Below are 14,662 nucleotides of genomic sequence, written 5' to 3'. Positions count from 1 at the left end.
AAACAAATTGTGTCCAACCAACCTGATAGCTTTCTTTAACAGGGTAACAAGCCTTGTGGATGGGGGGAAGCGGTAGACATGGTATATCTTTATTTTAGTAAAGCTTCTGATACTTTCCCACATGACCTTCTCATAAATAAACTAAGGAAATGCAACCTAGATGGAGTACTATAAGGTGGATGCAAAACTGGTTGGACAACCGTTCCCAGAGAGTAGTTATCAGTGGTTCACAGTCATGCTGGAAGGGCATAACGAGTAGGGTTCCGCAGGGATCAATTCTGGGTCCTGTTCTATTCAATATATTCATCAATGATTTGGATAATGGCATAGAGAGTACACTTATAAAGTTTGCGGACAATACCAAGCTAGGAGGGGTATGGGCTGGATGAATGAACTATAAGGAGGATAGAAAGTTGGCTAGATTGTTGGGCTCAATGGGTAGTGATCAATGGCTCCATGTCTAGTTGGCAGCCGGTATCAAGGGGAGTGCCCCAAGGGTTGGTCCTGGTGCTGGTTTTGTTCAATATCTTCATAAATGATCTGGAGGGTGGTGTGGATTGCACCCTCAGCAAGTTTGCAAATGACACTAAACTGGAAGGAGAGGTAGATATGCTGGAGGGTAGGGATGGAATACAGAGGGACCTAGACAAATTAGAGGACTGGGCCAAAAGAAATCTGATGAGGTTCAACAAGGACAAGTGCAGAGTCCTGCACTTAGGACGAAGAATCCAATGCACCGCTACAGACTAGGGACCAAATGGCTCGGCAGCAGTTCTGCAGAAAAGGACCAAGGGGTTACAGTGGACGAGAAGCTGAATATGAGTCAACAGTGTGCCCTTGTTGCCAAGAAGGCCAATGGCATTTTGGGATGTATAAGTAGGGGCATTGCCAGCAAATCAAGGGACGTGATTGTTCCCCTCTATTCGACATTGGTGAGGCCTCATCTGGAATGCTGTGTCCAGTTTTGGGCCCCACACTACAGGAAGGATGTGGAAAAATTGGAAAATGTTCAACGGAGGGCAACAAAAATGATTAGGGGACTGTAACACATGACTTATGAGGAGAGGCTGAGGGAACTGGGATTGTGTAGTCTGCGGAAGAGAAGAATGAGGGGGGAGTTGATAGCTACTTTCAACTACCTGAAAGTGGGTTCCAAAAGAGGATGGATCTAGACTGTTCTCGGTGGTAGCAGAGGACAGAGCAAGGAGTAATGGTCTCAAGTTGCAGTGTGGGAGATTTAGGTTGGATATTAGGAAAAACTTTTTCACTAGGAGAGTGGTCAAACACTGGAATGCGTTACCTAGGGAGGTGGTGGAATCTCCTTCCTTAGAAGTTTTTAAGGTCAGGCTTGACAAAGCCCTGGCTGGGATGATTTAGTTGGGGATTGGTCCTACTTTGAGCAGGGGGTTGGACTAGATGACCTCCTGAGGTCCCTTCCAACCCTGATATTGTATGATTCTATGATTAAATTCAAAATGATCTTGAAAAACTGGAGAAATGGTCTGAAGCAAATAGGATGAAATTCAATAAGGACAAATGCAAAGTACTCCACTTAGGAAGGAACAATCAGTTGCACACATACAAAATGGGAAATGATTGCCTAGGAAGGAGTACTGCGGAAAGGGTTCTGGGGGTCATAGTGGACCACAAGCTAAATATGAGTCAAAAGTGTAACACTATTGCAAAAAAAGCGAACATAATTCTGGGATGTATTAGCAGGAGTGTTGTAAGCAAGACATGAGAATTAATTCTTCACCTTTACTCAGCTTTGATTGGGCCTCACAGGAGTACTGTGTCCAGTTTTGGGCGCCACATTTCAGGAAGGATGTGGACAAATTGGAGAGAGTCCAAAGAAGATCAACAAAAATGATTAAAGGTCTAGAAAACATGACCTATGACGGAAGATTGAAAAAATTGGGTTTGTTAGTCTGGAAAAGAGAAGACTGAGAGGGGACATGATAACAGTTCTCAAGTATGTAAAAGGTTGTTACAAGGAGGAGGAAGAAAAATTGTTTTTCTTAACCTCTGAGGATAGGACAAGAAGCAATGGGCTTAAATTGCAGCAAGGGAGGTTTAGGTTGGACATTAGGAAAAACTTCCTGTCAGGATGGTTAAGCACTGAAATAAATTGCCCAGGGAGGTTGTGGAATCTCCATTACTGGAGATTTTTAAGAGCAGGTTAGACAAACACCTGTAAGGAATGATCTAGATAATTAGTGCTGCCACGAGTGCAGGGGACTGGACTAGATGACCCCTCGAGGTCCCCTCCAGTCCTATGATTCTATTATCCTATTGGGCACCATTGCTCATTTGCAATTATGCATTTGATGCTACAATTCAAGCCAAAGGGCAACAGGCTTAGAAAAATCTCAAAATGGAGTTTTAACATTTTGATTTCATGTGTCAATATTTTCTCTGCTAAGACGTAACTTTTTGCTCTTTCTTTAATGATAAAGCGTTTGGTGCAAGACAAAATCACTTTGCTGATGAAGCAAAACCTTCCTAAAAAGAATTATTTCTCTTTGATTTTCCAGTATCAACAGTAATTCTTTTTCCTCCATTCTTTGTTTGCTTATTGTTGTTTTTTAACGCTCAGTCCTAAATGAAACCATTGATGCGTCTCAGATTTCCTTTGTCCCCAGAGGCAAATCATTTTTCTCACAGCTTGGTGAGTTTTAATCATTTTTCCTTATCGAAATAGACGCCTTCTGGATGGGCTGTCTGACAAATGGCTGCTAAATGGAACACATCCTAGTTCAGCATATCCCTACAATCAGCAGATCCAGACCACACATCCATCACAGGACTCTGAATAAGCTCAGTCCGCTTTTGATATTAATTTACAAATACAACAAAAGGAGGCCTAATACCTACTGAACACTCAGGCAGGATTTCATTTACATTATTGCCGGGACAATGGGATCAACAGAAGAAAGTAAGCATAGAGACGAGCAGGATTGAGAAAAGAAAGGCATAGGGCCAGAGTTTTAAAGGTATTTTGCCACCTAACTCCCATTGATTTCACTGATTTATAGAGACTAAAAAAATAAGGGCCAGATTCTGCCACTTTTACCCACATTGCACCAGATACTAGGTTGCTGTAAATCAGTTAGTCTACAATGGAGTTACATCAGTTTACACTGGATCTGAATCCATTGTATAGGACCGTCCTCATTGAGTAATTCCACCTGATCTCAATGGGAATGACTGCAAAATAAAGCCCCGATTCTATAAGCTATTCCATGTAGGATTGAATACTGGTGATCGGGTCTGTTCCTAAATGAATATACAGGCTGGATCCTGAGCTGGTTTAAACTGGCATGGTCTCTGACTCTACGCTGATTTACACTGGCAAAGTATCTGGTGCTATGTCTTGAAACCACATTCTGGTACCTTTGATAATACTGTCACCTCAGGGATTTTCATTTCTAGTCTCATCTCGGCAACAACCATGATTATTGCCTTCCAAAGAGCCATTTGCGTTGAGATTCACTGATGAAAATCACTTGCCAACAGTTTAATGGAAAAATAGTCAGTGCTTCTCTTAAATTCACTCATCAAAAATCTATGCTGTCAATTCATCATACAAATGCACTTCAAACTCATCTAATCCAAGCAGAGGCTATGGAAAGCAAGCAGATATGAAAGCTACTTGTTAATTACAACAAGAACAACCTTTCAAACTTCAGTGTAGCCTGAATCCAAGACACCCGAAGGGATTTTAGGCCGAATCAATAAAGTGGAGATTTTCAAAGGCACTGAGGGCAATCAAGGCCCCGATACCCATTGAAAGTTAGTGGGTCTTGGATGTCTGACACCCATTTGTGCCTCTGAAAATCTCCCTCTTCATCATCACTGTGCATACCTTTAAGCATGTGCATAGCCCCATTGACTTTAATTTTGTTAAGTCTCATGATGCTCTGTGAAATAAGCCAGTATTTTAATATCCATTTCACAAGGGGTCAAAGAGAAAGTGAATGAATTATTCATGGTTACACAGCAAAGGTAAAAACCATCCCTAACAAACTATGGAAAAGGCCTGATCCTAAACCCTTAAATCAGTGGCACTGAAATAGTATTATAATGATCATCACCTGCCTCCCAAAGTGTCTGAGAGTCACACATCTTCATATATTCAATTAGTGTAATCCCAGGACTGGCCCTGATTTAGCAAATCACTTGAGCCCATGCTCATGTCCACTTGACTTCAGGGGGATTTAGGGCTGGGGAGATCGACACTTAGAGGTCAATTTAGTGGGTCTATTGAAGACCCACTAAATCAATGGCAGAGTGCTCTCTGGTCGACTCCGGTATTCCAGCTCCCCGAGAAGAATAAGGGACGTAGACTGGAGAGTGTCTCCCATTGAGGCAGCGCAGTGAAGACACTGCAGTAAATCGACCTAAGCTAAGTTGACTCCAGCTACTTTATTCACGTAACTGGAGTAGCGTAATTTAGGTCAACTTACTCCAGTAGTGAAGACAAGCCCTTAAACACATGCCTGACTTCAGGCATTTGAGCAGTCCCATTGAAGTCACTCATGGGTTTAAGGTTCACTATGTGTCTGAGTACGCTGCTGAATCACAGCCATGATTATGCAGAGAAGCAAGGGGGGTGGAACAGACACTTTTCCTCGTGATACATTACAGACAAAATTCCCATTGCCTGTAGCATGGGTACATCTGCACCCATCAATCACAGTGTTTCCTCCTGACTCTGTATGAATGCCATATAAAAATACCACGAGGTCAGCTTGGCAGAGTTTGATATGAATGTTATTTTACTCCACAGCCCTATTCTGCCAACACCAAACAATGTGATCAGTACAACATACTGAATATCCGATATGAAACACAATTATCTATGTCTGATGTTTAGTTCACTGAGATCTGTTACACTGTTGATGTGCATGTATTATATGAAGAACATACCGATATAATACAGAAAAGTGAAAAAATTAGAAAACAGTATTTACATATCTTAGAATTGCATATATGGTATTTCTGGGTAGACATACTGATGATAGATAGATCTTGACCTATTCTGTGTTTATTATATCATTACAGTGTACATACTGTCTAACTCACTGTACTGTCTGTGGATTAAGTGAACACTTAATAAAGTACAAAGATTTTGCATTTCGCTAATCAGTTTATATGTATGCATAGGAGTAACACCTATAGTAAGAATTAGAGTTGGATAAACTATTTGCAGTGACAGATGTATTCAGTAAATTTAGCATTTTTTTCTTCACGTCTTTTGTTTGCCAGCAGACTTTGATGTTCATAGATTTGTTAGTGATTCAGCACGTCCCTGTTCCCAACAGCAGTTCAGCACAGACAGCCCCCATTGTCCATATGGCACCCCACTGGCTAACATAGACATAAAGACCTGGGACACCTTGCAGGATTGGGGCCTGAATATTCAATGCAAATGGAAGTCAGCCTCCGCATTGCTCTTGAAATGTTCATGTGCTGTTGATTGTTATTTTCACAGTGCAATTGGTCACCTTAGTCACATGGTGTTGTTCTCCTTTCGTTACTGGATAAACAATAAAGTTACTGGACCATTGATTCTTCGAGGAAGAGGGTGAGAACAGTTTGTGACACTAGGAGGTGCCAAGCCTGCGGGATTAGGGGATTTTAGGTAGAGCTGGCTGAGAATTTTCCGGTGAAACATTTTTTCATTGGCAAATGCCAATTCATCAAAACCAAAACTGTTCACAGAAAAGGGCCAGCTTTGATGAATCTTCCAATTCAAAAGAACGTTGGGGGAAATTAAAAGATAACAAGGTCAAAATTGAAATGAAACCTCTTGAAATTATCAAAATGAACTGGTTTGACTGACCCAATCCAATTCTTTTTTGGATTATTGGTTTGCAAATTTATTTATTTTTTAGTTTTCAGTAGTTCATCCCAATTCAGGTCAAAAAAATTGAAATCTTAAACTCAGGGGATGGGAAAACCATTTCCAGTCCAGCTGTAATTATAGAACCTATTATTTTCTTAAGGCCAGGTGACCTTGCATGGGGCCTTGTCTTAGACATCGCTGATAGAGAAATTGAACTTTTTGAGTACTGTAGGTAAATCTGAAAGGATTAATTTTTTATTGGTAAATGTCAGTACATTTCACCATACACACAAACCAACAACAGAAAAATACTTCCATCGATTATAATCAAAATTGACAGATGGACAAAGTAAGAACAATGCTGCTTGAGAGCTTATCAGAGTTTGATTTAAGGACATTTACTTTGTATATTTTGGCCTGTGATGTTGACAATTTGTAGTTTAACAATCACAAAGCTTTAACTTTTTGAATCTCAGCATCTACTAATTCTGCCAAGTCTAACTCTAGGCGAGGTCAGATTTAGAATGCTTTGTCTCCCATCACAGTCAAACAGAATAATTGTGTGTGGCATTTGCATGCAGCATCCCAGCTGAAAACATTGTGGCTGGATTCCCATCTGGGCTATTTAATTGTCTCTGTGGCAGGGCACTGATCGGGGCTTTTTCCATGGTGAAGTCATACGCCAACGTCCATCTAATTTAACTGTGTTCATCCTGGGCTCTGGGGAACACTGTTCCTCCCAGAGGTGCTGTGCTGGTTTTAAACACAGTACAGCAATATTTCCTGAGTCTGCCTTGTGCAATTATTACATTTACCGGTTTTCAGCTGGTTGTTCCCTCTCACCATTTGCCACTGTCACTGTGGCAGACAAATTAGTAACTGCAGTGTGTATGTATGGTTCTACTCAAGCATTTGTCTCTGTGTCGGGGCTCTGGCCAGGGGTATGGGAGCCACACCATCCTTTGCCACAGCTGTTGTTACTAAACAATGTCTCATATGAGACAATATTGCTTATATAATGTACCAAGAGAAATGTTTTAATAGATTGGTTTCTAGTTTTCTGCCACCCATTACTATGCAGCACAGTTACTGAGATACAAAAATTGCAGCATAGATGCACATGGTCCGTCCTAGCCGGGATGAGGTGGAACAGCCCCGTGATAGGGCTCTGGCTCAGGATCAGAGAAATATTTAGTAGGTCTGTCCCTCTGCTGTGTAAAGCATTGCTTAGCTGGTACTTGTCACCACTTTTAGTGGACATCAGTGCACACCCTCAACAAGAGGTACTTCTGGTGGGATACAGATGTGCTAAAAAGATACATTTGGAGCCCAGGCAGATGCCAGGGGATAGTGAGAGACCTGCTCTACACCTAAAACTTAGAGGAACCTACCTATGTCACTCAGTGGTGTGAAAAATTCACACCCCTTTAAGAGACATAGTTAAGCCAATCTAAGCCCCACCGCCTCTCGCAGAGATGGATTTACTGCAGTGACAGAAGAACCCCTCCTATCACTGCAATAAGTGTCTACACTACAGTGGGGCAGCTGTGCCAGTGTAGGGTTTCTAGTGTAGACATAACCCTAGTGTGGGCACAACAGCATTACGCCGACGGTACAGCTGGCACTGAAGTTTGTGCAAAGCATGGTTATTGACTGCATGTAAACAGCACTCTTCTTTGGACAAATCCATTGGGTAGTAAAGGAAGATTCCTACGTCTGGAATACAGTTTCCCTCCAAAACTCATATCGGCCACAAGGCCAAAATTCATCTTCCATGAACATTCCTACAACAAATCTTCCCAGTTCCCACATATGAATGTTGGTGAAAAGTGACCAAAATTCCATTTCTAACTTGCCAGATCCATCACAGATAATTTCCTCTGACCCAGCGGTCAACTGCAGTAAGAACCAATCCACACCCCTGAATGTCTTACAGCCTTGATCTACTCTGGTTGGAAATATATATGGACCAAATCTGACTTGTTGTCAGCATGTTATTAGAGCCAAAGGACATGTCATCAGGGACCATGTCAAAGACCAGGTCCCAAATCCCATAAACATGTATCCTAGAAGTTATAGTAGTTAAGGGCCAAGCCATCCTCTCCCATTGGAAAACCCACTGGTGGAGGGGAGCAAACTGCAAAGTTCTCCTTACAATGTTTCCCTTCAGTCAGGAAGGGAGTTGAGTCCCAAAGGCCAGGAGAACGGCACTGATTGATTCCAATATCACTGTTCATAGACATAAGGCTATCCAAGTTCAGGCTCCCACTGACTTAGTAGAACGCAGAGCCATCTCTTCAGCTGGTGTAACCATCCAGGCTCTACTAAGCTCTGGTCCCACTGCTGAGGATTTTTCAAAATCCAGCCCTAAGTGCCTCTAGTTTGCAAATGTCTTTGCTGTTGGATTCAAGAGAAGAAAACGCTGTGCACATGGAAAGTGCATGATGAAATTCCATCCTATTTGCTTCCAGAAGCCTCTGAAGGAACGTCATTCTTCCTGGTTTTCTTTAACTGGTCCCAAGGAGGTGTGCAATTCAACTGGTGTCAGAATTTCCACTGCTTGCCACTTACACGACAGGGATGAGTAATGGGTCTCTCTGGGCCAAATTACATGAAAGTGCACAATGTCAGGAGAGCTGCGTGTGGGGAGAAATTATCCCTACCCAGATAAAAGAGCAGATTGAAATAGCAGGAGCATAATTTATCATTGTCCAAGGTATTATACTGGTAACAGTAAGTGGGCCTGATTCTCTGCTCGTGTCAGTCTAACATGGTGGGTAACTCCTTTGATTTGAATGGTATTAATTCTTATTTCCACCCATGTGAGAGAGGAATTGGACCTGAAGGGTATAACTTTGCACAGTAGAAAATGTTCTCAGAACAAAACAATGATGGTCAAAATGGCATTAAATAGAAAGGTAATGAGACAAATTTATACAAAAAGGGCTTGTGAAAGACTCATAAATTCTAAGGCTAGATCATCTAGTCCGCCTCCTGTGTTACACAGGCCAAAGGACTTGCCTAAAATAATTCCTAGAGCACACGCCTATGGAAAATGCAACAACCATATCATGCAAGATATTCTAGCAAAAACAAGCTTTCTTTCCCGTAAGCCAATGAGAGTTTTTCCATTGACTGGAAATGCAAGATTCAGTGGGTCTTCACATGAAAGAAGAGGGGTTGACACTTATTAAAAATAACAAAATGTAACATTTAGTATAAAACCTTTTATGGACATGAGGACTTGTTCTCTGAAATGCACATGGAGATTTAGAAAATCAACTCATATTTCAAAAATGCAGAGAAAATAGACATCAAAAAGCATCTCTACGTGGGTTCAGCGCATAAAACAAATAACTTTAAAAATTCTCTTTAAACTTTAAAAAAAAATTTTAAAAACCTCTTCCAAATTATAAGATATGTTATGTACCTACTATGCTGGGATTAACTCCACCACAAAGACTTTGGTTCTTGATTACCAAGTGCATGATTTTACAAAAACAGAAGAGCAGACTTATCTCCAGAATAGAGCAGGGGTATTCGGACCTCTCTGAGTTAGCAGAGAAAGAAAGAATAGTTTATTGATGTATAAAACAGTTAAATGAAAAAATATGGACCCGTTTCTTGATACATTTGGGTAAAGAATGCTGAGATACCATTGCAGCAAATACCAGACTGGCATTCCACCTGCCCTCTCTGCATATCCCCTTTGACCCCATCTCTTCCTTCCCTTTTGTGCCCATTTATGTATGTCTGGTTTTACTATTATTGTTACTCCCACCCTAGCATGTTATGTCTGTGTAATATTGTCTGATTTTGTGTTGTCTGCTCCTGCAGCTTTGACAAGTTGTGTAATTGCATAATTTCACTGGATAGCCCATGAAATGTGCAGTATTTGGTAACATACAAACTGTAAGTTGTTTACCTTTGTGTAGCTTTTATTGCTTGTTTCTTTATGAACATTAATAAAAAACCACATGCAAATTAAAAACACACTGCCAGCTGTTGCAGCATAATGCACATGTCGGTGCTCTTCAGTGTCGACAATGTTATGTTGAAACAGCTGGCTGAGTGATTCTTACTTGTGATTTTATGTATCTGTGGCAATTCAGCTTCCAAAAACTGAAACCTGTTAATGATGTTGGCTGTGGTACTTCACTCTCATTAATTAACATTTAATGATTTTCAACAATGCTGCAGTTACTTCTCTTTATTAGACAAATGGGTGGGGGGGGAATAGACACATGGTGAGCGAGTCTATGGTACCAACGCCTGGGAGATGCAAAGTGACTTGACAGTGATGCCAGTCGCAGCATGTGCTTGATGCGCCAAAAATGCAAAAACAGAGACATAAAATGGTTTTTAAAACAGCTTTTTTGAATGCCCCTGTTATAATGCAAATATTGACATTGGCATTTTGATGGGATTGATGCCTGGTTAGGATCAAAGATCCTTAGCTATGCCTCGGGCCATCAACTCTTCCCAGCTGGTTATTAATCCACAGGAAATGGTGTGCACCTCAATTGTTATTTCTTAATTACAATTCCACAGCATATGACATTGCAGGTCTTTTGGTCTCTCTATTTTTTTTTCCAGCAAAGGCCAGATTCTGCCATTTTTAATCATAATAAGCAATACCTGACTACTTAAGTAGTCCGTCGGGTCTGAGTGTCCCATACCTACTTGCAACAAGTAGTACTCCACTCTGCCAGTGCTGAAATTAATTTCAGTGGGATTGCTCATGGTGCAGGCTTGAGGAAGGGTAGCAGAATTTGCCCTCAATTAAATTATTTCCCCTTTGAAATGTGCGCGGAATTTAATTAAATGTGACAACACATTGTGAATCTGCGGTGTCGATTATGGGTTCAGTTATATTCTGCCCAATAATGCTGTACAACCCAGAAGAATTAAAATTAAACCCTTTTATCCGCAGCACCTCAGTGCGAACTTGTGCTTTGTTACTGATTGATTTTTGCAATTTACAACTGTTAATTTATTTCACTTTAAAAAGTGAAAACTGCATTTTCTCTTGAATATCGAAACCTCTGATAGACATGAACAGTGACTCTCGTGGCAAGTGTCCTTATAAAGTGATTATAACACAGAAAATGACTTCAGTAACACGGTACAATAAAACCGCAGTAGGTCCAATGACAAAGGAAAAATGGGGCAGTTACCATATGACCGGAATAATCATAGAATTGTGCCCTTGACCACCTATTAGACCTAAACATCCCATGTACCTAAAATATATTCAGTGTTATAGAAAGAGTGAATTGTAATGATCCTGCTAAAGGCTGGGTTGGAATCGGCCACATAGCCAGCACAGAATGAGGGAATTCTGTTATAAAACATTTTTCTTCATTTGTGTTTTTCTTTCATTTCGTTTTTGCACTGTCCGGGTGAAAAACGATCGTCATCCACAATAAGAAATGCATTAAAATAAGGAGAAAGGGCATCAGATGCAAGCCAGGAAAAAGATACTTAACTGATATAACGGATTCTGCCTGTGGTAGCCGTTCTAGAAAACCAACAGTTCTTATGTACTGCATAAAATGTCTGCACCATCTGGCTGTGTCAGAGTTTGCACAAAGTTTTGCGTCTGTAATAGAATTTAGGGCCAGCTCTTCCACATAAGATTTTACCACTTATCTGGCCTTACTCTGGCTAGATCTGACCACTATTGGCAGGTTTTTTGTTTGTAACTAGCATGCTGGACTGGCAAAACCACACCGAGACAGGGAGCTGTCCCGGAAGGCAGCACGCTACCAGGAGCAGTGAAGCACGCAGTGGCTGTTTTGTTTGGGCGACCAGCTACTAGCGATGGACGTTTGTCAGTCTGCCTAGGGCCCCAAACTTCCACAGATCTGCGGGCCTGATCCAAAGCCCGCAGAAGTCAATGGGGACTCTCCCATTGACTTCAACGGGCTTGAAATCAAGTCCTGTGTTTGTTGCTCTCCACGGTGCTGCCCCCTACTGGCGAACAAATTCAGCAAACATGCAGTCCCCGCGTTCCCCGGGATATCAGGGCCAGGATGTTGGCTCCGGTCGAAAGACTTTTATATTGGGCCGCCCGGGGAAAGAAACGGAGGGTGCCGTGGGGCAATGGCATGCCCTGGTGCCAGCAGCACTGCGTGGGGCTTCTCCAGTGGGATCTGAAAGATGCAGTTTTACTCCTGGGTTGGGGGGGATGCGCTACTGAGAGGGGGGCCCATGTCATTGTCCCGCACGCACCCCAAAGCATCAACTGCCCCAACCCCACTTACCTCCTAAAGCTTGTTTCATAACAAAATCCATGGTGATGGCTTCAGATTCCTCCTCGCTCGGGCAGATCTCACATGCAAGTGGAACGGGAAGGAGTCCTGGGGTGGCGGCCTGCGAGGGAACCCCCCAAAGCAAGACAAGACAAAGGTCGGTGTAGAGGACAGAGGGCCGGACCGCGCGCGTGTGTGTGGCTGTCCCCCCGGGGAGCCCTTCTCGGAGAGCTTGCAGGCAGTTGCTTCCAGGACAGTGGAAGTTACTTGACACTACCGTGAGCCCCCCCTCGTTGCGCAGTGTGCTCGCGCGCGCGTGTGTGTGCGCGATCCCCTTACACGGGTAGCACTCGTTCCCAGATGCAAGCGCATCCCCATCCGCCTCTGTTGGCAGCAAGCCACGCACAGCCAGGGCCGCTCGCCAGGACGGCGCTGCACCGCCCCTGTTGCTGCCCCGGGGGGGCCTGGTTGGCGGGGTCCCCCTGCAGCCCCGCGCCCGGGCTCTACAACTTTGTTGCCGCGGCCGGCTTTGCCGGGGCGCGTGCTCGGGAGGCAGCAGCCCCAGCCGGGGAGAGCCGCGGGGACGTTTGAAGGTGAACCGGCTCCGCTTTGGCAGCGGCTGGTGCAGGAGCCCGCACCGTGAGGCTGGCGAGCCCGAGCCCCAGCCGGGAAGTACCGCTGCGGGCACCGGGGGTCGGGCGGCGGTTCAGGACTCGGGGCACCGGGCGCTCGCCCCAGCCCCCGTTTGTCCGGCCAGTGACACGGATCCGTGTCAGTGACGGGCGCCCGGGAGCAGCCGCCTCTGGGTTTGGTGCAAAACGCAAAGGCGGGAGTTGAGGGCAGCGTGGCTCGGGCGGGGGCTGGGGGGAAGCTGTGAATGCAGCACCCCGGGGCGCTCGGGGTCCCGGCTTTGCGGCTAGGGCGGCTTTTTAAATGCCCGCAAATTGTGTGTGCTCCGCAACGCCCCCCCCGCTCCCCCCCAGCCGGCTGAACTCCGGAGCCTGACCGGGAAGGGGAAGCGGCGTGTCAGCCCTCTGGCAGCAGGGCGCTTCCCACGGCGGGCATTGCAGAGCCCGGGCGGCCGGGGAGCGGGAGGCTGGCTCGGGTAACCGGCCGGACTTTGCACCGCTTGCAAACCCCTGGCTCGGAGCCTCTCGCGGGGGGCAAGATGTGGGGGGCGCCAGCTCCGGCTGCTGCCCGCGCTGCTTGTGTTCCCCCCCTCTGCAAACTTCTGCCAGGAAGGGTATCGGGGTGTCCCCCCCCCGGAAACCTGTCCCCAGCCACGAGCCACGCGCTGCTTGGCCCGGGGAGGGGACCGCGGAGGCACCCCGTGCAGAGGCAGGTTTTTCATGCATTGCAACCTCCCGGCCCACGGCGGGTCCCTGCAGCCCGGCCGGGCCGGACTCAGCACCCCGGCGGCTGCGGACAGCGCCCCGGGGCGGGATGTGGGGGAGCGAGACTTACCTGCCCCTCCGGGTCCGCAGCGGGGGCTCGACGCCTGCCCTAGCAGCTCCCGCCGGCCGGGTCCATGGGGGAGCCGCAGCAAGGCGCGGGCCGGAGCGGTCCCCTGAAGTTAGAGCCGAACCGAGCCGAGAGCTTCCCGCTTGCCCCGCTCCCTCTTTTTATCACGGGATTTCCGGACCATCCCTCCTTCCACTCGGCTAGGAGGGACCTGGCGGCTTCCTCCTCCCCCTGCCGCGGCTAGGGCGGCATCTCCAGCCTGGCTGCGCCCCCCCGCCCCCCGCACACACTGTCAGCCCACCGCCGCCCAGCCCGCACCAGGGGGGTTGCAAGGGGTTCGCAGCGCTCCTGCTGCGGGGGGTGGGGGGGATGGGGGGGTAGTGTTAGGATCAACTCCCCACCACCACCATGGGACCTTCCCGGGCGGCAATGGCAGCGGCGGGCCCCCGGCCCCACCCCGGCCTTTCAGTACGCGGGGCCCGGCTGTCAGTCCCGAGGCGGGAGCTGCCACTGGAGGAGCCGCGTGTCTCTCAGAGCCGTCGGGAGAGAGCGGCGGTGCGGGGCCACGAGCGAGCCGCGCCAGCCTGGGCAAAGCTCCGGGCCCTGCCCCGCGCCGAGCGTCCACACACACAGCCCGGCGTCCAGCAGCTCTCACGCCCCGGGGGGAGGGCGGCTGGCGGGGCGGGGCGGGGCGGGGGGGGGGGGGGGAAAGCCAAGTGCCCGAGGAGTCGGATCCCCCTCCCACAGGGAACGGCTGAAGGGTGAAAGGGGGGAGCCGCCCGGCCAAGCGCCCCGGTTCAGCGGCCTGGGCTCCGATCCCGGTGGCAGGGCAGGGCAACTCCCAGCTGGGGAGCCGGACAACTGGGGTCCCGCTGGAGGGGGGGTGACTCAGTTTTGCAGCGGGGTGGGGTCGGGGGATCACGCCTCGCTTCTTCCTGCCATTGCGAAAGACTAGGGACGAGGCCATGGGGAAGGGTCCCCCTGCAGCCCCCAGTCAGCAGAGCCATGAACCCTGTTGGGGTAGGACGGGGGAGGGAGGGGGGCACTAGACTCTCAGAGCCCCAGTCAAGGTGAGAGGCGCTGTGGAGTCCGGATTTTG

The 14,662-nt window shown here is 46.8% G+C and overlaps 1 protein-coding gene across 2 annotated transcripts in view; it reads right to left on the bottom strand.

Moving 5' to 3' along the window:
• The window catches only part of CPLX1 (complexin 1), a 218,717-nt gene extending 204,882 nt beyond the window's left edge, over positions 1-13,835 (bottom strand). The window contains exons 1-2 of one of the 2 annotated variants that reach the window (XM_073345780.1): positions 13,567-13,835; positions 12,115-12,223 (exon numbers count right to left, since the gene is read on the bottom strand). Coding sequence is in view for 1 of the 2 variants with exons in the window: in XM_073345779.1 (XP_073201880.1) it covers positions 12,115-12,145 (31 nt within the window). In the remaining variant the exon portion in view is untranslated. The remainder of the gene's footprint in view (positions 1-12,114; positions 12,224-13,566) is intronic. The other variant, XM_073345779.1, reaches the window with a different exon arrangement.
• Between the last annotated feature and the right edge of the window lie 827 nt (positions 13,836-14,662).

Source organism: Lepidochelys kempii, chromosome 5 (genome assembly GCF_965140265.1).
Source record: "Lepidochelys kempii isolate rLepKem1 chromosome 5, rLepKem1.hap2, whole genome shotgun sequence".
Lineage (NCBI taxonomy): Eukaryota > Metazoa > Chordata > Testudines > Cheloniidae > Lepidochelys > Lepidochelys kempii.
This window is presented reverse-complemented; position numbering and strand designations above follow the sequence as displayed.